Here is a 24,509-nt window from a genome sequence, read left to right as displayed (position 1 = left end):
ATGACATTTTATGGACCTCAAAGATCGCATTGTAACAGGGCCACACTGTCGTTTATTATCATTATGAGGTATTATGTACTGTACAGTGTACATAATTGTATGTGTTATTTTTATACGAGGCTATATCACTCGGCGATAGGAATTTTTCAGTTACATATTTATTTATTATTTTTTTCAGAGCTGGCAGATCCGTCGTATATGCGATCCGTCGTTGCCCGGAACGTCGTTAAGCGGCGCATGACTATATATATATACACACACACACACACACACACACACACACACACACACACACACACACACACACACACACACACACACACACACACACACACACACACACACATACATATCTAGTTGCGGTTATGCAAAACCGCGTGCCTCTTCGGCAATGGCACCCAACATAGTGATTCCCAGGCAGTTATTTCATTAATCTTTGTGCAGTGAGAACATCCCCTCATGCCTCGTGGGTTAACGGGACGAAGTGCGTTGCGTGGGTCGAATCGCTAGGTCTAATAACTATATCTCTCTATCTTCAATCCTGATTTCCATCCAACTATTTCCTTTTTTCCATAGTACAAATCGAAGCAGGCACAGCACCTAAGCAGCCACCTGTGAGAGAATCACAACAAACTCATGACCGGGCACGCACATGGCTCCCCCTTTCATTCAAAATCTGCATGCCAATTTACAACGGCGTCTCACCTTGCTCAACCCTCGCTCACCAAAAAAACTCACCACTTCGACCACGGGAAAAATCATCCCATGCCTCCTCGCACCTCCGCATCAATACAATTTGCCACTAGAGGAGCACTGCACGGCCCAGGCCACTGGGACCGCGCGATGCGGGGACAGGCCAAGTACGATAACAGTACCAACCGCATCTCACCGAGTATGCCACGAATGGGCGCGCAGGACCGATGCAAACACGGCAGGATGGGTTGTGAGGGACATGGGTCGCAAGGGGGGGGTGGTGGGAGAGGTGCGAGGCTCCGGATGTGAGGCTCAGAGAGGTGCTGGATGTGCGCATGAGACCACTTCCGGCCTCAGGAGCCTTGCAGGGCGGGGCTATAACCGCCATGGCCCAATAAGGAAGCGTGATTCGGGTCATCACCCCACTCTTCGCCCGGGGATTATAAAAGGCGGATTGCGAAGCCACCCGCTCTCTACTCTTTTTTCGCCTGCCTGCCTTACCCCCTCGTTCGCCTCTCTCTGCCCTCTCTTCACCACCACTCGTTATCTGTCTGTCACTGCATCTACACTCGAGGTTGGTGTGCGACAGACGTTCCCCTGGGACCAGTGCAGAGCACACGTTTCCACGAGCTCCTGCAAAGTGATGAATCAGGAGATAACACACCGACTTTTGAGGTGGGATCGCTCAAGTGGAGCATCCCACGGAGCGTACTGGGTTGCGCGGTCGGCCGACCACGCCAAATATTGCGAGGCCGTTAGTCCTCATCTGCTCTCTTCCCTTCTGCCTGTCTAATCTTCATCAGGTTTGTGTGTGTGGGTGTATGTGATGGTGCCTGTCGTAGCATAAGTTGAGATTGGAGAAGTTCTAACGGGATAAGTCTGCTCTGTGTCTGCTTTTGTAAATTCCTTGCCTTTTGTCACAAAAACAATTAATGGGGTGTGATATAAAATCACACCCCATTAATTCCTTGTTTCGCTCTGCTGAACAAAATAATAAACTCCATTCACTGTGACACATACCTTTCCTCGCTAATTGTAAATAAATGCTTTGTGTAGAAATGTTCCCAGCTCGTAATCGTCTTTTCCATCATTGGTCCAGCATGGTCCGTATCCTCGCCCAGCCAGGACGTTATCCCCCAACAATCTTTTTCCTCACCAGTATATCCTTGGGCAGTTACGCTCGGCTGCATCTGATCCGGTTTGAACAAGCGTACCGAGGGCGTGTCCCCCGGTAATTAAATCACGTGACCATGAGGTCACCGGTATTCATTAGATGGAGGACCCTACATCACATGGTTGAGTTATTGGCGTTCACGGTCGATTAGCGACCCGACGCGTCACTGAGCTATCCGTGTGCAACGGCCTGCGATTCCGGAGAGTGGTGGGAACCCGAGGTAGCTCCCCCCCCCCCCACCCCTCCTCGTGGTCTTCAGTGTGTGTGTGTGTGTGTGTGTGTGTGTGTGTGTGTTTATATATATATATATATATATATATATATATATATATATATATATATATATATATATATATATATATCACACATACACGAGGTCCATCTAAAAAGTAACGGGAATGACTTCACAGAAATTTTATTCCAAAAAATATATTGAGATCACAGCTTGTCCCCTTCAAAATAGTTTCCCTCCAGTATCACACACTTGTCTATCCTCTTCTTCCACGCTTTGATGCACCCCCGGAAGGCTTCTTCTGGAGTCCCCCAGAGCTCCGTTGTCATGGCCCTTTTGATGGCCTCCACATCAGGAAATCGGGTCCCCTTGATCACCCCCTTGAGTTTGGGGAATAGGAAAAAACCACAAGGGGCAAAGTCTGGCAAATATGGGGATTGCTCCAGAGTTGGCACGTTCCTCTCCGCCAGAAACTGTTGGATGCTCAGGGCATTGTGAGCAGGGGCATTGTCATAGTGGAGCACCTGGGCATTGTTCTCCCACAGATCCCTCCTCTTGTCCTGGACTGATCTCATGAGGTGCCAGAGGATCTCCTTGTACAGGTATTGATTCACTGTTTGACCCTGTGGTAGAAACTCAAAGTGGAAGATGCCCTTGATGTCAAAAACACGATGAGCATCACCTTGACATTCGACTTCGACATCCTTGCTTTCTTTGGTCTTGGTGATGCCGGACTTTTCCACTGACGACTCTGCCATTTGGTCTCGGGATCGTATTCGAATATCCACGATTCATCGCCAGTAATAACTCTCCTGAGCAGGTCTGGATCATCCTCGAGGCGCTCGATAATGTATTGACAGACAGTGACTCTTTGCCATTTCAAGTCATCGGACAACAGTTTGGGGACCATCTTTGTGCACACCTTGCGCATTTCGAGATTTTCAGTGATGATGCTCCAGACAGTGTCCTTGTTGATGGAAAGTTCCTCAACAATCATCCGCACCGTGAGTCGACGATCAGCCCGCACCATCTGCTTCACACGCTCGATGTTGTCCACCGTTCTGCTCGTTGAAGGTCTTCCAGACCGTGGATCATCTTCAACATCCTCCCATCCCTCTTTGAACCTCTTGTGCCATTCAAATGCACGTGTACATGACATAGTCTCTTCCCCATAGACTTGCTGCAGCATTGCGAAGGATTCGGAAGGTGTTTTGCCAAGCTTGGCAAGAAACTTCAGATTGGCTCTCTGCTCATGACTCATAGCGCGACGACTCAGACGAGGCAACATGTAAAGCATGACTTGTAAAAAAAAAAAAAAAAAAATCACACAATAAGCGCAGTCAACCATCACCAATCATATATATATATATTGCTGGAATGTTGCGAAAGACTGCAACGCAACCCGTTCATTCAAGTTGTGTAAGTGGAGCACACAGCAGGCTCAGTCCCGTTACTTTTTAGACGGACCTCGTATACATACATATATATATATATATATATATATATATATATATATATATATATATATATATATATATATATATATATATATATATATATATATATATATATATATATATATATATATATATATTCGTTTTTGGGGTGGCGACCCAGGTTAATCCCCCGACCCAATTTGTGGGGACGGGCGGTTAGCACTGCGAGCCCTCGGATGGTCGAGCGGTTTCTTATTAATAGGAGGCGGACACGTTGATCCTCGGAGATTATCACGTGTGCTGGAAGGGCATAGTGCAATGGTGGTGTGACAGGGGCACAGCACAGAAATGGATGCACAGGGGGGGTTAAACTCGAACCCCATGACAAATACATTGATACAGCTTCTTAAAAGGAACACATGTAATGAAAATCGACAAATATTTACAAAGGACAAAAATTCAAAAGCTAATGATGATAACGTGAAGTAAATAAATCCTAAAGTTTAGGCACCTCCTCACACTGACTTGATACAAAGGAAAAACAAAATAACAAGAAAACCCTTCCTTTATTGTTGTACTTACCTTGGCCCAGAGCTCGTCTTTGTGGAATTTGGAATCGAGATGCTTCTACCAGCACGTGCGGACGCGCGCAAAATGGTGCCACGTCGCTTCTCTGGTAGCGGGACAAACGTATGCCAGGCAATCTGCGAGCGGCACTCAACACCAAGGCTGAGAGACCCAGTGCAGCTGCTTCGTGCATTGATCGTCCTCGCCAACCCAACCAAGAGTCAAAGGCCAGCGTCTTGCTTCACCACGCGAGACAAATCAACTCAACACAAATGCAAGGATCGTGCCGTCCTCTTCGTGCATCGAAGGAAAGCCAGCCGTATAGCCCTGTTCTTACAGGCCATCTCCTGACTACGTTCTTTCTCGACCGCGTGCGTTCTTCACTCCACACTCAACCTCTCTTCCAAAATCAACTCTGCCTCATGCGTGCGCTCTCCCTGAACTCCGCTCTCCTCTCAAAATGCGCAACGAACCCTTCCTCTTCGATGTCACGCTTAACAATCCTCCACCTCCTGGGCGTCCTGCTTGCATGAAACCCGGGAAGGCGGGGCTTCTGCCTGCTCGGCTAACTTCGGACGTCACACCCATCAATCATCAGCCTCATGGGCGTGACTTCGCCCGCAGTCACTCTTGGAGGCGGAGCTCCTCCTGCTCGGCATGTTTGCTCGTTTCTCATCATGGCTTTGGTTAATAATAAACATCGGGAAAAGTCACAGGAGGGCAATTACATACTGGGGAGGCTTATTCTTAAACCCTAGCTAATTAACACCGCACCACCCCCCAGTGTGGTGACACGTAACACTTAAGCTCAGTCTCCCTACTTAATTACATTGAGATGCCTCTACACGTCCATGGACCAAACTACTCCATTCAATTCCTCCATCTACCCCCACAACGCTAATACAATATAAACACACGCACACACACACACACACACACACACACACACACACACACACACACACACACACACACACACACACACACACACACACACACACACACACACACACTTAAAGGCCATTTTCCCCACTAAAGCGGGGGTTAGCCTTGCGGGCCCCATGACAATCTTCTCCACTTTACCCTATTTTCTGCATCTCCCCTTCTTAATCCCCTTGCCCACATTTCTTCTTCCACCACCTTCAGCCAAGTTTTTCTCGGCCTTCCCCGTCCTCTACTTCCGACTCCACTCATTTCCAACACTCCTCTCACCCAGTCACTTTCATCCTTCCTCAACACATGACCCAACCATCTCAACCTGTTTCTCTTCAAAACATCCATCACAGACTCTATTCCCATCATCTTCCGCAGGTCATCATTTGTCTTCCTCTCTCTCAACGATACTCCGCACATCCACAAAAACCATTCGCATTTCCACCCTTTCCAGCCTTTGTTGCTGCTCCATGTTCAGTACCCATGTCTCACTCCCATAAATCATCGTACTCCTCACACATGTAGCATACACCTTTCCCTTCAGCTTCAACGACACTCCCCTCTGTCAGCACGCCACTCAGTTCCCGAAACTTCTTCCATGCACATCTCACTCGAGCAACCGTCGAAGAGTCTGATCCACCTTCTCCATTCAGCATGTCTCCGAGATAGCAAAATGTTTTCACCCCTTCCAGCTTCACACCATCTCCAAGATCCAACTCAACAATTCCTTCATCTGCTGCTCCCTCGATGCACACCTTACACTTGAATGTAGCTGCCACACTGGTTAATGACCCTCTCACCCCACTACATTTTCGATGAACCCATTCAGCACACATTGTGCACTGAATGGAGTTCACTCCGACACCCTTCCTGCACACAGCACACGGCCACTTCCCCGTCCTTTCCACCTCACCACATGCTTTACCACTTGCCATCACCTTCATCTTTCCGATATTCACCTTCAAACCTTTTGCCTCCATAAATTCCTTCCACTTATTCATCTTCTCCTTCAGTCCATCCATACTCTCTGCAATCAACACCAGATCATCTGCATACAGCAGCTCCCACGGTAAACCCTCCTTTACCCTCCGAGCCAGCACCTCCATCACAACTACAAATAGAAGTGGACTTGGTACCGACCCCTGGTGCACTCCCACCTCACCACTGTTCCCATCCTTCGTCCTTACAGCTGTGTGTGCTCTCTCGTACATGGCCATCACTACTCTGATCAACCATTCCTCCACTCCTAACTTCCTCAATGCCCATGCCATTACTTCGCGTGGAACCCTATCAAATGCTTTCTCCAGATGAACAAACCCAAAAAACAACTTCTTCCTCTTCTCCATGTACTTCTCCTGCAACTGCCTTACAATAAAAATTGCATCTGTCGTTCCTCTTCCTGGCATAAATCCAAACTGCATTTCGTCAATCTTTACCTTCTTCCTTATCCTCTTCTCCAACACCCTTTCCAATACCTTCATTCCATGCTCCAATAACTTTATTGCTCTATAGGAGCCACAGTCCAGAGGGTCACCTTTCCCCTTGTACAGAGGGACGAGGGTACTCAGTTCCCAATCCACTGGAATGCGGCCTTCTTTCACCACCAGATTACAGATCTCTGTCATTCTCTTCACACCCCAACTTCTCGCTGCCTTCAACATATCTCCCACAACTCCCGTCGGCCCTCCTGCTTTTCTACTCTTCATTGCTCTTATAGCTTCCTCAACTTCCTTCTCAGTTATCTTCTCTGCTGGTCCTAAAACCGGGCTACTCTCGATGTTTCTATCCCATTCATTTTCTACATTCAACAGCATTTCCATATATCTCTTCCATCTTCCTTTAATTCCATCTGAGTCCACAACGATTTGTCCCACTTCATCCTTCAAGCAACTCACCCTGTCACATCAAACCTCTCTCTCGCTATCTGCTTTGCGATCCTGAATACCACTCTCTTACCCTCCTCCGAATCCAAGCGTTCTCGAACATTTTCCTATGGGCCTCCTGTACCTTTGCAACCTCTTTCTTTGCAGCCTTCTTGGCTACCTTATAAAACTTTCATGTGCAGCCTCTTCTTCCACCGTACCCTTCGCCTTTTGCCATTCCTTGAACTTCTTCCTCTTCTCTTCAATCGTCTTCCAACTTCATCACCCCACCACCATGCTTCCGAGTGCCTCGGTGGTCCTTTTGTCCATCCACATACCTCACCAACGGCTCCCAATAGACTATCTTTCATGAACACAATATAAATATATAAAATACATATCTTCTACCATATAAAACACTGTGTTTGTGTGATGTCTGTCTCCCTTCTGGAGGACAATTTAAGAAGGGTTTTTAAAGGCCAATCTTTCAACACAACTGTTCAACACAGTCTATTTTTTCAGGATTAAAAAAAAAAAATTGAAAAACGTTTTCCATTAAAGAGTAATTACATCTCTTCTTTTGGACATGTCGACGGAGACGTGCAACTGGGCCTCAACGACAGTGTACAGAAGCATTAACATATATATATATATATATATATATATATATATATATATATATATATATATATATATATATATATATATAAAATAAACAATAAAAATACAATGTGCAGGAAGGTGAAATTCGCTGCACGTGACGTGTAACACGCACAGAGTAAAACGAGTGTTCATGTACATGCGTGCGATGTCTAATAAATAAAGAGGATATTTATAAGCACATCTGACAAGAGGCCCAGATTTCAGGCTTTGGCACGCTCACGAGGCTGTACCCTCGAAATGAAAAGTCCCAGAAGATAAAGAAAATAGGGAAACATTTGTACATGTCGTGTTGTAAAATAACACTTTCTTGCGACAAAACAACATCTTCCAGTTTCAATATTTCGAATAAAATAATTCCAATCCGTCATTATTGACGGGCTTTTCTACTATATATATATATATATATATATATATATATATATATATATATATATATATATATATATATATATATATATATATATATTTATATATATATATTAACTACAGTACAGTAATACAGTTTATTGATGGTCAATATTTGCATTTTGTTTTCTTCCAGAAAACATTTGACTTACTGTTAACAACCCTGTTTTAATTTTAGTAATTCACACACTTATTCCCCAAAAAACAATACAGGATTATGAATTTGTTTAATCTTCCTGAGGATCAGATGTTACATCACCCTTGGTTGATATGGAATCAGGAGAAGCTTTAACCTGAACTGCACTTGTGGGGGGGGGGGCATTTTTTCCACCCAACCGCTGGGGATTTTGAATCGTCTTCTGATTAGTTCCCCCCCACCCCCCAAAAAAAGTGCACATTTTGATACTACATACGTCCAAATAAAACTTACCATTCAGGTGTCACATAACAATTAGTACACATGTCCTTAAAATAAATAAATAAATAATTACAATTTTTGCATATGTTCATGCACAAACATGTGACTCAGGGTTTACATGCATTAGGACACTGATGGTATAAATTGGCCTGTAATTTATTCTGGGTGTTTTAGCATGTTGTCCAAGATGTATTGAATAATTTTCGAAAAAAAATGCATAAAAATATAAAATTAACACATTTCATTTTCCCATAACGTTCATGACGTATGTGCGAGTGCAAATTTTCAAATTCATCGGACCAACGATGGCGGGACCCAGTCAGGGAAAAGTCAAACATCACAGAGTTCGGTTTGGTTCGACTTCCTTTCAAAACAACCAAGTGGACTGGAAAGGACAGAAATCGGGTCACCTGGTATGTCCGTCTTGCATGCATCTTTATTTGACACGATTTTCTACCATGAACAAATGCTTCCCATTATCAGGTTGAGAGCACCACACAAGACGCGACGGCGAGAAGCTCAGACGTCACCAATATGCTCCCATCTACAGGTTTGTACGTGGTGTGAAAAGGGTAAGTGTACCACACTACATAGTCCTTACTGCTACCTGCCATCCAGCAGCTGTCTTGTGTTCAAACTCACGTCTTCAACCTGTGTGAATGCAAATAAAATATATTATATAATACAACACACACACACACACCAAACTCACCCAATGCATGCAAAGGCACAACACCCCAAACCGATCGACAAATTCTACCAAGCGCAATGCGCGGTCCATTCGTGTGTCGACCATGTGATGCATGCCTTGTGACCCAACGAGTCGAGGCGCTCTGACAGACCGCCCATGGTGAGACGAATATCGGTGTGATGCTGTCTCATCTCACCGACGAGCCATGCCAGGTCGGCCATCCCTGAATGTACGGCGGTAAGCACAACATCCAGGTGAGGTTAACTCACCTGCGTGACACTAGTCCTTCTCTAACCCACAAAAAGGATAATTAGATTTCTTGTTTGCATCAGTTTAAGTCCAATGGACAAGCATTGCACATTGAGCACGTGGGTGTAGAATGAATGTGCGCACACCACCCAAAAGGAGAAGTGTGAAGTGACCACACGGATTTCCACAAGTCTTTCTCCATTCCGTCGTTTGAAACGTTAGTAATTCTCTCGTTCTCGTTCCACTTCTGCTTCTTTACATCATTGCCAGTGAAGGTCTTGCATTCGTCGTGTCGATTGGCTTTTTCTCAACTTTCAAGCAAACCACTTTGTTCCTTTTCTCGTGCGTGCGGAACCTCCTACCTCGCTCAGTTCAATCACGCTCTTCCCACCAGGGCTTCAACCTAACAACACAACACTACCACCTCAGGTTATCCTCACGACTGATCTGCACACATCACCAGTGATCTGCTATCGGCTCGTTTACCCTACATCTCACAATATTTGCAGGTTGCTAAATTTCCTCCACCCTCTTCATCTGCCCATCCACTTGCTGTCCTTTTGCCAAAGAGTTGCTTTTAACATCAGTCACCTTGCTCCCATACGAGCCTCGACTTGGTTAACAAAATTAATCAATAAATACATAAACTGTCTAACTGATGAAGCCCTGCACCAAGAAACAGTGCCGTCTCGGAGTGGTGTTTATAAAAGCTTGTGAAAACCCACGAGAACACTGCACTCTCCTGCTTTTGGGTTGTGGTTTATGGCAACACCTTCGTGGTGCAGAGGGTGTGTGTGTGTGTGTGTGTGTGTGTGTGTGTGTGTGTGTGTGTGTGTGTGTGTTATTATATAATAGGTGGGGTAGGGGTGGGGGGTATGAGCTTGGCTGAACTTGTTACACATCAACTCATACCCACAATTTACAACATTACCAAAATCTAACAGTTTTTGTACAACAATATTCCATTATGCTTTGAGCGATGTTCACACATGACGATTCCCGCCGGTCGTACCTGGGAGGAGAAGCTGCTGAGCGGGAGGAAAAGATGGCAGGGCTGCCTGAGCAGTGCTTGGAACGTAGGCAAATGGATAGTTTGATGATGCCTGGAACAATTACCATGTACTGTAATTATTGTAGTTAAACCGTCCGAGAGAGAGAGACAGACAGAATCTAATATATAAAGCTAAATTCATGTTTGTTTATATATATATATATATATATATATATATATTTATATATGCTTCAAATTTAGAATTGAAATAAATAAATAAAAACACTTAAATAAATTCAAGCAAATTTTACATGTTGCCAGAGGGTACCCCAAGTATGGTTTCTGCCTGGGTAGCATATCTGGGAGATAGGGTTCAAGGTGGGAAGACCCAATTCTCTCTTCATGAATGTGCATCATATAGCACCACCACCCCCCCCCCCCCATGGTATTGCGACATGACAAATCATCTTCTTCTTGAACAAAGAAAGTTTAAACAACTAGTTAATACGCATTACGGTGATGTTGAAATCCGATTGAGAATAATTCTATAGTTTCAAAATGTTTCGTTGCCCTCATTTTAAATGGAGGTTCAAACCAAAGCATCCAACACCGAGCTTCACAGCAAAGTGGAAGTGATTTTTGCTCGCGCCGTATACGAGCTCCAAGGATGGTTGATGAAGGCGATGTTAGTTCACTTCCAGGCAGATGGAAGATGACCTCGGGCAAATAATCAGGTGAATAGAGCAGAAAGTTTGTGAAAGTACAATATGCTGTCTTGATTAAATCCGTCAGCAAAGCGTCGGGTACTTTTGCTCGTAATCTCATAAATTACAATCGCACAGGAAGCAAAACATGAGCAAGGAAGGGAGATAAGAAGGCCATCGCTATCGATGAAACTAGATGGCACAAGAAAACTCACCCCAATGCTCGGGGAAAAAAAAAAAGTAACGAATGCCGAAAGCTACACACAAAGGACTACCGACTGTACTAATGTGGGGTGGGTGGTGCAGACTTTAGTACAATGGTGCACCAAGTACAGATCTCAGGACCATTCCTTCATGGCTGGAGACAAAACCCTCGAAAGCTCTCGTACACGACACAATGCCAATTTAGCCAAACTGGGATTAACCGCAAAGAGCACGATATGCATCGCGTGAACTTCAATGCTCACGCGACGTCTCACTTAAATGAATTCAAAACAAAACTCGGGGAGGGTGTTCGGAAGAAAGGTCGGGATTGCAAAAAAGGAGGCTTCGAGGGAAGTCATTTGAAAAAAAAAAAAAAAAAAGTTGTTTGTTCTGCAAATGCCATCACCACAATATAAATAATAAACATTTCCAACAATTCCAAGAGGATAATGCGGTCGATGATAAATAAGAATGTCGTACTGCGAAGAGGTGTTGGGAGCTCGGCCGTGATTCTGGATCGACAAAGGGCCTCGACAGGAGCTGTATCGGATGATGTTGCGCACGGGGATTTCCGCTGGAATCTGCAAACAAAAGTCAAAATGAAACCTTTTAATTAACGCGCACGGACAGCAACTCATCAGCAGCATTCGCTTCCAATGGAACGGAAATACTTCATCTCCCTGCACCCCGCTCCCCCAAAAATTATCTCCGAATATGATCCAATCAGCCGTTGGCAAAGCTCCAATCTCGAGCTAGATTACACGCAAACAACGTGCGGATCTCGTGACACCCGGCCGCGTGTGCAATCCTCCATGAGCACCTCTCGTGTCGTTACAGCATGTTGGGTGATCTGTATTCACAGCGGGCGAAACTGATCTACAGCTGATGAATGAAGTGTTGAGACGAGGCCGATAAGCCCCAAATCAATGTGCAAACTAAAGCTGAAAGGTCAATCTGCTTTCCCTCTATCGGCTGCTCGGAAATTTACAAACCGAGCAACCGCTGCCCGCTCATTCCCAGTCCACTCCTCCGAAGACCGCTGCACCACAAGCATATTGGCGGTTGGAGCCGCTGTCATGTTGGAAAAGTTGCACCGCAAGATGCAGAATAGGAAAGTATTCGAATGGCTACAGACAGGTGACACAATAAGCGCGTTTCGTTCGCTGCACACATCGTCGTTCTGCCATCAACCAGATCACGACTTTCAAAAACACGAAAAACCAGGCGCAACCATCCATCTCAATGATCGTCACAAATGCAAACTCAATTCTGCCAGTTTACCCCCAAAAGAAAACAGAGCGGAATTCAGACCAGTCTTACCTTGAAAACGTGGCATCGCCTGTGGTTGTGGCTGTGATTGTGGTTGTGGTTGTGGTTGCGATGTGGGTTGGGGCTGTGAAATCATAGTCGGAAGTTTATCAGCATGCATAGTTGGCGCGTGCTTGTCCAAGTCCTGTAAAATATGGACATGGACAAGGTCAACAGGAAATCGAGAGGTGCATTTCCAGCTTATTAAATAATTTAAATGGACAACTTGAAGCACATTGAAAGGGAAGGGGGAGGGATATAAATAAATACATCGTGACACACAACCTTTCTCAGTGAGTTTTAAAGTATTGTTGGGAAGGTTGGCATGAACAGATGGTGAAGCAAACATGACACGTCGAGCAGACGCACGTAGGTGAGCGGCCAGATACGACGCGCCCCATTATCCACAGCCCCAGGCCTAACACCCGACATTGAGCAGGTGTACAAGCGCCGCCCAATGACGTGGGCACCGGTGTTACAAACAGGCAATGGATTATTTTACGTTGGAGGTTTTCACATCCTCCAATATTACATCATACGACAGACTAGGACGAGGCCGACGGGTGCAACTGTACAAACAAAAGGCAACAAAAAAGCCGATCGAACGTTGATCCAACACAAAATTGTACGTTTGCAATAACATGAGTTTCAAAATGTAAACGCGTGTGAGATTGCCGAACAACCTCTGTGTCGGAGTCGCTGCAGGTGTCCAGCGGGGACGTCCGAGCAGGTAGCTGCGGCAACATAGGCTGGCCCACACGTGCCATGCGAGAGATCAGCGTTGCCTTGGTGGTGTCCGCGTGCTGCAGAAAACGAAAAACGGGAGTCATGACAGTCTTGTTCCACAATTAAAGGTTTATCAATTCTTTAAGTCGTTATCGATTACAAACACAATGACCCAGATTACCAAAGAAGAAAAGACAAATCCCTTGTATTTCATGATACGCAACAAGAAGGTGGAGCAGACCTTTCATGGACCATTACTCTTCAATGAGTTTGCAACATCGATGATGTTAATTTAAACAACTCAAAGGCTCGAGGAAGAACGTGTCCACAAAACGTGTTGCACTCGCTTCGGGAAGGAATTTTAACATTCCCACCTCTTTGGTGTTAAACTGAAGGATATCAAAATGTCAAGATGCAGCAGGTCCGTTCAGATCAAATTTACGCCGTGGAGTGCTTTTGCTTGCAACAAAGTAGCACAAATACGTACACCATCTGGTAGGGATACGACTGAAGTGGCTAGGCCATGAGTATTATGTTTGAAGCAAAAATGAATGGATGGCACACTGGGTGCGGAGATGCTTTGAATGTTCGAGCCGGGAGAGGTGTAAATCGAGGAGCTACCGTTCGAAAACCCCCAATGCGAGAATCAACCAGAGAGTTGGTGTCAAAGCCACCCGATGATCGCCTGTTTATACATTTATCGATTTTAAAAGATGAGTCTAATAATTAATATTTTTCATAAAGCATTGCAGTGAAGTATAATTTTAAAGCAATATATGTATTTGTATATTGTAATCAGTAAAAAGAGCGCAAGTGAGCACAATATACGCCCGAACAAGAAGGTATATACAGAATTGTGCCACTACATGGAAAACAGCATCCTGGTTGCCATGGCAACCACTTTAGATGACGAACGTATGTCGTGACACACCGTCTCCACAGTCTGTACCTACAGTGGGGAGAACCAGTATTTGATACACTGCCGATTTTGCAGGTTTTCCTACTTACAAAGCACGTAGAGGTCTGTAATTTTTATCATAGGTACACTTCAACTGTGAAAGACGGAATCTGAAACAAAAATCCTGAAAATCACATTGTATGATTTTTAAATAATTAATTTGCATTTTATTTCATGAAATAAGTATTTGATCACCTACCAATCAGTAAAAATTCCGGCTCTCACAGACCTGTTAGTTTTGTCTTTAAGAAGCCCTCCCATTCTCCACTCATTACCTGTATTAACTGCACCTGTTTGAACTCGTTATCTGCATAAAAGATAGCTGTCCACACTCAATCAATCAGACTCCAACCTCTCCACAATGGGCAAGACCAGAGAGCTGTCTAAGGACATCAGGGACAAAATTGTAGACTTGCACAAGGCTGTGATGGGCTACAGGACAATAGGCAAGCAGCTTGGTGAGAAGGCAACAACTGTTGGCGCAATTATTAGAAAATGGAAGAAGTTCAAGATAACAGTCAATCTCCCTCGTTCTGGGGCTCCTTGCAAGATCTCACCTCGTGGAGCCTCAATGATCATGAGAAAGGTGAGGGATCAGCCCAGAACTACACGGCAGGACCTGGTCAATGACCTGAAGAGAGCCGGGACCACAGTATCAAAGAAAACCATAATTAACACACTACGCCGTCATGGATTAAAATCCTGCAGCGCACACAAGGTCCTCAAGCAGAGGATGCTCAAGCCAGTGCATGTCCAGGCCCGTCTGAAGTTTGCCAATGACCATCTGGATGATCCAGAGGAGGAATGGGAAAAGGTCATGTGGTCTGATGAGACCAAAATAGAGCTTTTTGGTTTAAACTCCACTCGCCGTGTTTGGAGGAAGAAGAAGGATGAGTACAACCCCAAGAACACCATCCCAACCGTGAAGCATGGAGGTGGAAACATCATTCTTTGGGGATGCTTTTCTGCAAAGGGGACAGGACGACCTCAACGTATTGAGGGGAGGATGGATGGGGCCATGTATCGCGAGATCTTGGCCAACAACCTCCTTCCCTCAACAAGAGCATTGAAGATGGGGCGTAGCTGGGTCTTCCAGCATGACAACGATCCGAAACACACAGCCAGGGCAACTAAGGAGTGGCTCCAGAAGAAGCATCTCAAGGTCCTGGAGTGGCCGAGCCAGTCTCCAGACCTGAACACAATGGAAAATCTTTGGAGGGAGCTGAAAGTCTGTGTTGCCCAGCGACAGCCCCGAAACCTGAAGGATCTGGAGAAGATCTGCATGGAGGAGTGGGCCAAAATCCCTGCTTCAGGCTGTGCAAACCTGGTTAAGAACTCCAGGAAACGTCTGATCTCTGTAATTGCAAACAAAGGTTTCTGTACCAAATATTAAGCTCTGTTTTTCTGATGTATCAAATACTTATTTCATGCAATAAAATGCAAATTAATTATTTAAAAATCATACAATGTAATTTTCAGGATTTTTGTTTTAGATTCCGTCTTTCACAGTTGAAGTGTACCGATGATAAAAATTACAGACCTCTACGTGCTTTGTAAGGGGAAAACCTGCAAAATCGGTAGTGTATGAAATACTTGTTCTCCCCACTGTATGTACCAAATACGAAACGTGAAAGTTAAACACTTTGGGAGTTAGAGTGCGGACAGGAACGGACGGACGGACAACCGGTATCACAAAATACACCCCGATATATATATATATACACATCTGGCATATAAAAAAATAGTGTGGTAGATAAAAACATTAGAAAGGAAAAAATAACGCACCAAAAATTTTAACATTTTTACGCTCACGCCACGGTATCGCTATAGCTCTCTGTTCTTCGAACAGGCGAGCTAAAAACAGCTTTGCTCATTTTTTGCCCCGGAGTGTATGCTGTTCACACTGGTGGAGGTGTACGCTCTTCCGAGTACCTGGATTGCAGTTTCTCCTGTATTGCATATCATGGGTCCAGATTTTGCCATTGTCTGTTTGTTTGTTTGTTTGTTTTTGGCAGCAAAACCTGATTTTGCTGGAGAAAAGTTACACTTGACAAATCGAAGGATGACCATGAGAATGTGAAGGCCTTTAAGCTGAAGTGACAAAGGGATGAACAAACAAATCAAATGAACGAGTTATTTTGGGAGCCAAACCATGGTGGTCCCCATACCTTGAGCTGCTCACTGAGGGACTGTGAACGTGAACGTACACTCTCATCTGACCTGCGGGCACAACACAAAAGGTGAGAGACGTCCATACCAAGTCCACGTGATTACACTGAACAACAAATTTCAAAAATTTTTTTTTACTGGAGATGTGTAAAGTGATTAAGACTAATTTGGGTACGCTGATTTCAAAAATCATAACCGTTTTGCTGTATCACGTCAGGATTTTCAGGAACAGAAATATTCCCATTGCCTAGAAGTCAGGATTTCAATGAAATTTACATATGTCTTTAACATGTCCATTTCGAACAATTGTTGTTAACTTGTGTTATATTTCTTTCTTTCAGATAAAGATGAGTAGGCGTTCCTGTACCAATCATCCTGACAACTTCTGTTATGTCTGTGGTCGGTATACCAAAAAAGATCAACAGCGAAGTATATCTACAGCAGTGAAAATGAAGGCCGCCTACTTTCACTACTTCGGGTGTAAGGTGGGGGACCAAGAACAGAGCTGGGCACCACACATCTGGTGCACAAGCTGTCACACAACCTTGACTCAGTGGTTGGTGGGCAAGCGCGCGAGCATGCCATTTGCGGTGCCCATGATATGGCGTGAGCCGCAGAATCATCATGATGATTGTTATTTCTGCTGCACAAGCATCGCCGGCTTCAACAAGAAGAATAAAGGTCACATCAAGTACGCTGACTGCGTCTCTGCTCGTAAACCTGTCCCTCATGATGACGAGAACCCCGTTCCAACACCTCCAGCTGATCAGAACATAGCTGTAAGCAGTGGTGAAGAGGATGGTGATGATGAACCTTTTGAACCCGACACTCAAGAATCACACCTTCTGAACCAGGGAGACTTAAATGATCTTGTAAGAGATCTCTCGCTGTCAAAGGCGAAGGCAGAGCTGCTTGGATCAAGGCTGCAGCAGTGGAATCTACTTGAACCTAACACCAAGATATCCTTGTTCAGAGCACGTCACAGAGACATGGCTGAGTTCTTTGAGATGGAAGACACGATGACATTCTGCAGTGACATCAACGGTCTGTTGAAAGAACTTGGGTGTGATCACGATCCTGCAGACTGGCACCTCTTCATCGACTCGGGGAAGAACAGCTTGAAGGCTGTTTTGCTCCACAATGGCAACGAGAAACCATCAGTCCCACTGGCTCACGCGTTCGGCATGACAGAGACCTATGAGACTATGCGGCAGCTGCTTGATTCCATCAAGTACAATGACTTCAACTGGCACATCTGCGGAGACTTGAAAGTGGTGGCGCTGTTGTTAGGGCTGCAGTCAGGCTACACGAAATACATGTGCTTCCTTTGTCTCTGGGATAGCAGAGACGACAAGAATCACTGGACGAAGAAAGATTGGGAAGAGCGAAAAGAGCATGTACCTGGTCGACACAACGTGAAGCATGTCGCCCTTGTCGACCCAGCCAAGGTTTTCCTTCCACCACTCCACATAAAGCTCGGCTTGATGAAAAGTTTTGTATGGGCAATGGATCTGAATGGGCGTGGGTTTTTATACCTCAAGGAAAAGTTTGGCAACACCTTGTCGGAGGCCAAGATCAAGGCTGGTGTCTTTGTTGGACCGCAAATCCGACAGATTATGAAGGACGAAACTTTTCCGACAACTCTAAACCCCAAAGAGCTGGCAGCGTGGAGGAGCTTCAAAGCTGTGACGGACAACTTCTTGGGGAACGAGCGCGCGGACAACTATGAAGAAATAGTGCAGCAGCTGCTGGAGTCCTTCAGGAAACTTGGCTCCAGGATGTCCCTGAAAATCCATTTCCTACACCAGCACCTGAACTTCTTCCCTGACAACTTGGGAGCAGTCTCGGACGAGCACGGCGAGCGATTCCACCAAGAGATTTCACTCATGGAGACGCGTTACCAAGGGCGGCACAACCCGAACATGATGGGCGATTTCTGCTGGTTCCTGCATCGTGAAACTGACACAGAGCAGCACAAACGCAAAGCCAAATGCCTAAAGCGTTTTTAATTACATTCTAGTGGAGTTTTTCTGTAATTTCTATAATTTTGAAGCATTCATGATGAAATAAATGAATAAATGAATTTTTGTAAATTTCATTGAAATCCTGACTTCTAGGCAATGGGAATATTTCTGTTCCTGAAAATCCTGACGTGATACAGCAAAACGGTTATGATTTTTGAAATCAGCGTACCCAAATTAGTCTAAATCACTTTACACATCTCCGGTAAAAAATTTTTGTTGTTCAGTGTTATCCATTACGATTACAAACGAGGGGACCGAGGTTTCCGAGGAATGACCGTACAGGCAGTCCCACCCTGGTGGACCCGGCACTGTCATTGGTGGAATCAGCAGACTCTCAGCCTGTTGCTCAAAGGTAGTTGGCACAGGGGATGGTGTGGCAGACTCCTGGGAGCTGGTACTCTGCTTGTCAGAAGAACCATTTTTCCTTGATCGCCACTGTGGGTAGGGGTGAGGGTAGGATAGAGGGATTGATGAATTGATTTTATAGAGGATAAAAGAGGACTGTTGGGATACAAGTACATTGATGCCTCCCAAACCCGTTTACTCCTTGGCTAAATGTTGTTTACGGCCCATTATGCTTGGCAGAAGAGGATGCGATTGAACAATTCAAACAAAGAGGTGCAAGAATAAAAGGATGCCCAAGATGCATGTAATACCCGTTTGATAAGGATATTGAAGGCAAGGTTTGCATTGGGTGGCACATGGCCTGCAAGGCCCCGCTCTCCGTAACCAAGGCTCGAAGGTACCAGAATCAGGCGCTGGCCATCCTTTCTCATCCCCAGAACACCTTTTTCCCAGCCCTGCATACCACGGCACATCATTGTATACCACGACATGCACCGAGGAAAAACACTGGACATAGTTACACTACACTGACCTTTAACACTTTTCCCTTTCCCAAGCGAAAGCGGAGTCCTTTCTCCTTGTCTGAATTCCCATCAAAAACCTGCCAAAAAAAACAACAACACACAAACACACCATGTTACAGAATGTACTTCTTGGGGCCGACATCTCCTGTCTGATATAAATGGAATAGAATATCAGCCTGTCAACATTTGGACTCAAATTATATTACAGTAATCATCAAAGGGGAGGATGGAGAAAGGAACGATGAGGAGGGTGTTGAGACAGGGGGCGGGGTAGCAGAAAGGGCGGGGTGATGGCAGAAAGGGCGGGGTGGTGGCAGAAAGGGCGGGGTGGTGGCAGAAAGGGCGGGGTGGTGGCAGAAAGGGCGGGGTGGTGGCAGAAAGGGCGGGGTGGTGGCAGAAAGGGCGGGGTGGTGGCAGAAAGGGCGGGGTGGTGGCAGAAAGGGCGGGGTGGTGGCAGAAAGCACATCATACAGGGATAAGGGGGGAAGAGGTTTAAAATTCTTCAATTCCTCAATCAATCCTTACTTTTCCCAGTTTTCCATTGCCCAGCAGCCAGCCAGTGAACTCCACCTCAACAGTGTCACCCTCTTCAAGCGTGGGCCCTTCCCCTTGAGCAAGATCCTGCGTCATTGGTCGGTTCATTTCCTGGGAGGAACTGAACCAACGTGCTAAACAAACCTGCAAAGAGAGCAACCAAGACCCAACAACACGGTAAGACGATGAGAGCGAAACAACCCAAATAAAAATAATCATTAAAATAAATAAATAAATCTCTGAATTTTATCACTTGATTACAAAAACAACAAGTCTGGAGACGACGATGGTTCACGAGCGGTATTTGACGATGTAGATCGTTTCAGAAGTCAAGGATGAGACAATGTGATAATGTTTGACCAAGTTATAAAAATGATCAACATGATGTGGTACGAGTGACGGGTTATTAGCTGCAAAATGTCAAAAACCCGGTTTCGTTCAACAACTTTAAAAATTTGACCTTTGCATAACCTTTAAAGGTCACAAAACAATGTTGTGGACATTAAAATAAGGAAACAGGATACGTGCTATAGCCTATTGGAGTTAGTTCATCGAAGAAGGTTGAAAACCCGGTTTGATTCCCACAACTTTGAAAATTTGACCTTTGTGAACTTTAAAGGTCAAAGGTCAAGGATTATGACCTTTGGTGCAAAACTTCCTCTGGAACATTCCAGGAACAATATAACGTCATATAGGCTATATGGCATTTCGCACTCCTCGGATTATCCATACTTTGATGAAATCAGCATAAAAACAAACTTGAAGGGGGCGCCACGGGCGAGGTATTCGAGATAGAGCAAAATGGTTTCAAGACTTTAGGTGGAGAATGACCTCAAGATTATGCATAAAAAAATATTGTCATCCTCGCTCTCAAAGTTTGGGTGGTCGTATGATTTTTATGTCAAAATTCGCAATTTTCTAAGTTCGTGACCTTGTGACCTTGACCTTGGGACGAAAATGAAAAATCGAGCTACATGGGGCTATGCAGGCCATTGGGCTAACCAAATACCAAAACCCCTGCCAGATTCGACAAACCCCCTCGGAGAAGATGTAACTTGAACTCGGCTACCCCCCAAAAACACGTTTTTTGGGCGTGGCTCCACCCATAATGGGCGCACCACGCCCATTCTCAGGAAAACACAACTAGATCATGATATAAACCTCTCACCCAAATTTTATCAGGATCGGATCAAAACCCATGGAGCTATGCTCGGGACAGACAGACACCCATAACGAATGTAGTGGTCACTTACTCGTGAACCAATCATTACACCAATTTGAAAAGTACAGCTGACAAGGTCACCTCCAACATAATGCAATCATTTAAAAAACATTTTTACAAGTACATCAATACACCTTTCTTTTTTTTGTTACCCACTACCAGAGAGCAGACGTCACACCTGTGTAACAAATTCACAAACAGCTGTGTGCGAGGCGAACAGAAGAGACCACGGTTGCCGTCTATCATCATGAAAACTGCAGTAGTGGTCCTTCTGCACCTGCAGCCACAGGCCAATGGCCAGAATTAGTGCAAGGATCAGAAAGATGGTCCAAACTTGTCTCGGCATGTTAATGGGGGGAGGGGGGGGAAGTTGAAAAGATAGGTGACAGAAGAGATAACAGGAGGATTTAACAGCGAAAGGAAACAAAAGAACAACGAGAGGGTACCATGGTACAGGTGCGAAGAGGGAAGAGTGAAGGAGGGGTATATGAAGTCAAATGCTTCAAGAGTGTGGTTGGGGGTGGCAGGGGGGAGGTAAGCATACTGTGATAGTAAAATCTGGATGGATGCGAGCCGTGGTAACTGGTCGCTGCTGCGTCACGTACAACCACAGCTTGTACTGTCCGTGCAAGCAGGAAAGAGGAACAAAAGAAAATCTTTTAAAAGTAGGGTTTAAAAACGAGACCAAGAAGGCAGACGTTGCTCGGCAACGTTTTCAACATGTACACACGTATCTGTAGCCACACTTCTTCTCGAGTACAATACAATTCAAATAAAGCAATTGTGAAAATATATTATTCAGGCACTAAAATCCATCTCACAGTTCCGCGGAGGCCACGGTCTATGGCTCACCTCTCGTATGGAGAAGTTTCCAACTATGGCGGCGCCAAGACGTCCTTGTGCTTTGTACTGTCCATTTACACTAAGCAGACAACACAAAGTAAAATACAAACAAACATTGGATATACGTACGGTTGTAATTAATTTGCACAATCATCGGTTCGTCCTTTTATTTAATTATCCTTGCTTGTGAAATTGCTCCGCATGATCCTTATTACGACTCAAGGGAAGAACGAACACCTCATGGGAGGGGGCACTCCATCCATTGCTAATAATCAACCTGTGGAAATGATCCAAAGCCATGGCCTTTATCAAAATTACAATAAAATCTCTCGCACGCACTCACACACTGTTCAGAGTGCATCGAAAGCCCCAGTGTGAGCGGTTATGGGACGTCAAAGAAAACGGTGAGGCCGTCGGTGGCGCCGCCTGAAAATGAACAACCCCGTGTTTTCTTGTTTGTTGAGGGTCTTTTCTAGAAAAGTCTGAAGCCAATTCAGCATGAAACTATCATTTCTGAATATTTCACACGAATGAGTGAACATGTTTAGGGGTAAGGCTTCCATTTATAAATCGAAAAACTAATGGGATTTTCCTGGGATTTTCCAGGAATTTATCTGATATTTTCCATGATAATCTATCTATAATTCCAGCAATCTGTGTGTGTGTGTGTGTGTCTGTGACCGCTGTTTCTCGACAACCGCTGGTCCGATCTAATTGAAACTAGCCAGGTATATTGCTGGGGACCTGAGGATGTGCCTTTTCAAGGTTTGATATTAATCGGACAAGTGCTTCCCAAGTTATGGCCATTTATTTACCAAACCAATGACAAGACACGTTGTTGCGTGGGCGTGGGCGATGGGGAAGGGAAGCACAGCCGCGTTCCCCATTACGGGTTACAACGTACGGGCTTCCGGAGAGTGATGACTTCGTGTATTCTAATAATTTCTCGATTTCTTATGTGCATTTATAGATAAACACAATGCCACAAGTTATGATCGTTTTCATATTAGACGGTGCATAAATTTCGGTAACATCAGAGTGCTGGTATGCTCCGAACCAGGAAGTAAATTTTTTTTTTCTCTCTTCTCTTCTCTTTTTGTTTTTCCTTGCCACGACATTGCGAAAAGGTAAAATACGTTGGCGCTAATTGAATAATTGGGTATTAAAACTAAATTGCGAATAATATGCAAACTTACGGGCCACGCACGTATGGGCACGCGAGAGCGAAGAAACAGCCTGTGTGGTTGTTGTTTGTTGCTCGCGGTTTGAATATTTATTTATTATTTTTTTATTTTTACGGGCACTTACTAGTAATAATAATAATGAAAGGGGTCTTCATTGTCGGGCTGGCAGGATGGCCGAGAGATGCACACACTCCCTGAGAAGCCGTATAGTCTGGGGTTTGAATCTCAATAGCTATAAACTGTCATCCTGGTGTTTCACAGGCTGGTTGATTCATCAGTGTGTGTGCCGTCCCTCGGAGGGACGCTCAACTGGTATCCCATCTGCTGACGTTAGTTAGTGGACGTTAAAGATCCCACGGTGTCCTTCACAAGGATCAGGCAAAGCCATCACTGGCACCCTGAACAAGTTCCAAATTCCTGCCCTCACCTCGTATCCCCTCTGTCCCAAGGGGACAAAGTACAAAAGGGTCAACCCCACAAAGGGGGTTGCTATGTCTCTTAGCCAGACATGCAGATTAGTAGTAGTAGTAGTAGTAGTAGTATTCATTGTGTTCAACAAAAGACGAAATTGAGATTCTCAAAACAAATCAGAAAAACAGGAGAGATTTGGGCGGGGGGGGGGGTTGTTACTCAATATTTGTCAGCAGACTCAATGTAATGGTTAGAGCATCCACTCAGTCTAGGAGGTCAGTGGTTCGAACCCCAGTCGAGGCATACCAAAGACTTCTAAAAACGGTACGTGCTGCTTACTTGTGTAATGATCAGCATTTAAAAAGGATAGAGCACAGACAAACAATCATAGGTTGGCAACCATTGCACAGACTTCATGGGCACAATGCCCTCCCTCCTGCGTTGAAGTTCCTTGTAAGAGAACTCGTATATTAAGGATACCTGATGTTAGAAAACACTCAGAAATGATTATACACCCATGAGCAATTGGCCGGGATATGCATCAGACATTTGTATGATCCCTCACCTGTGCCACTACCCCCCCCACCCCCACCCCCACCCCACCTTTACACACCCCCAAGCAGCGTGGGTTAGTTCAGCACGTAGAACAATTGCAATCAAACTTTCAGACCACACGATTGGCACCAAGCAAACTGGGTTTTCCAGTCATTTCACACGCACAAGAGAAACGCATGGACCGGGACAGCGTGCAACACGTTGCCAGAAGCTGCTGCTTGCTTCGCAGCACTCTTGGTGCCTTCATTATTGTCACTTTCAGGATTGGGATCTTGTTGCCCGAGCGCTGGACCAGTTCTGCTGTTTTTACCTGCGAACAGACCCCATAATCTATTTACCGTTCATGTACAGTTCGAATATTGAGTACTTTGCATTCAGCACATAAAGGAAGCAATTGAACAGTGTGTGTCCCCCACAAGTATTCCCTATCTCACCCGCTTTGGGCTGCTTTGGTGCTTGGAAACGAAATGTCTCGACTGCATTT

At 45.0% G+C, this 24,509-nt stretch overlaps 2 protein-coding genes across 4 annotated transcripts in view; one reads left to right on the top strand and one right to left on the bottom strand.

Annotated features, from left to right (window-relative positions):
- FKBP15 (FKBP prolyl isomerase family member 15) overlaps nucleotides 1-24,509 on the bottom strand; it is a 39,659-nt gene that overhangs the window by 13,529 nt on the left and 1,621 nt on the right. For 2 of the 3 annotated variants that reach the window (XR_015051284.1, XM_085855077.1), the window contains exons 2-17: nucleotides 24,460-24,509; nucleotides 24,191-24,335; nucleotides 21,885-21,954; nucleotides 21,577-21,651; nucleotides 21,211-21,309; nucleotides 19,802-19,954; nucleotides 19,285-19,353; nucleotides 19,064-19,207; nucleotides 18,688-18,842; nucleotides 16,383-16,434; nucleotides 13,214-13,333; nucleotides 12,543-12,675; nucleotides 11,703-11,803; nucleotides 10,336-10,426; nucleotides 9,191-9,297; nucleotides 8,991-9,034 (exon numbers count right to left, since the gene is read on the bottom strand). The exon at nucleotides 24,460-24,509 is cut by the window's right edge and continues 45 nt beyond it. Coding sequence is in view for 2 of the 3 variants with exons in the window: in XM_085855077.1 (XP_085711203.1) it covers nucleotides 8,991-9,034; nucleotides 9,191-9,297; nucleotides 10,336-10,426; nucleotides 11,703-11,803; nucleotides 12,543-12,675; nucleotides 13,214-13,333; nucleotides 16,383-16,434; nucleotides 18,688-18,842; nucleotides 19,064-19,207; nucleotides 19,285-19,353; nucleotides 19,802-19,954; nucleotides 21,211-21,309; nucleotides 21,577-21,651; nucleotides 21,885-21,954; nucleotides 24,191-24,335; nucleotides 24,460-24,509 (1,608 nt within the window). In the remaining variant the exon portion in view is untranslated. The remainder of the gene's footprint in view (nucleotides 1-8,990; nucleotides 9,035-9,190; nucleotides 9,298-10,335; nucleotides 10,427-11,702; nucleotides 11,804-12,542; nucleotides 12,676-13,213; nucleotides 13,334-16,382; nucleotides 16,435-18,687; nucleotides 18,843-19,063; nucleotides 19,208-19,284; nucleotides 19,354-19,801; nucleotides 19,955-21,210; nucleotides 21,310-21,576; nucleotides 21,652-21,884; nucleotides 21,955-24,190; nucleotides 24,336-24,459) is intronic. The other variant, XM_085855078.1, reaches the window with a different exon arrangement.
- LOC147013342 (uncharacterized) lies at nucleotides 15,438-18,681 on the top strand. The gene is made up of 2 exons (XM_085855079.1): nucleotides 15,438-16,454; nucleotides 16,725-18,681. The coding sequence occupies exon 2, from the start codon at nucleotides 16,731-16,733 to the stop codon at nucleotides 18,390-18,392; it is 1,662 nt and encodes a 553-aa protein (XP_085711205.1). The 5' UTR covers nucleotides 15,438-16,454; nucleotides 16,725-16,730; the 3' UTR covers nucleotides 18,393-18,681.

Source organism: Eptatretus burgeri, chromosome 14 (assembly GCF_056783735.1).
Source record: "Eptatretus burgeri isolate ZD-2024b chromosome 14, Ebu_testis_v1, whole genome shotgun sequence".
NCBI lineage: Eukaryota > Metazoa > Chordata > Myxini > Myxiniformes > Myxinidae > Eptatretus > Eptatretus burgeri.
This window is presented reverse-complemented; position numbering and strand designations above follow the sequence as displayed.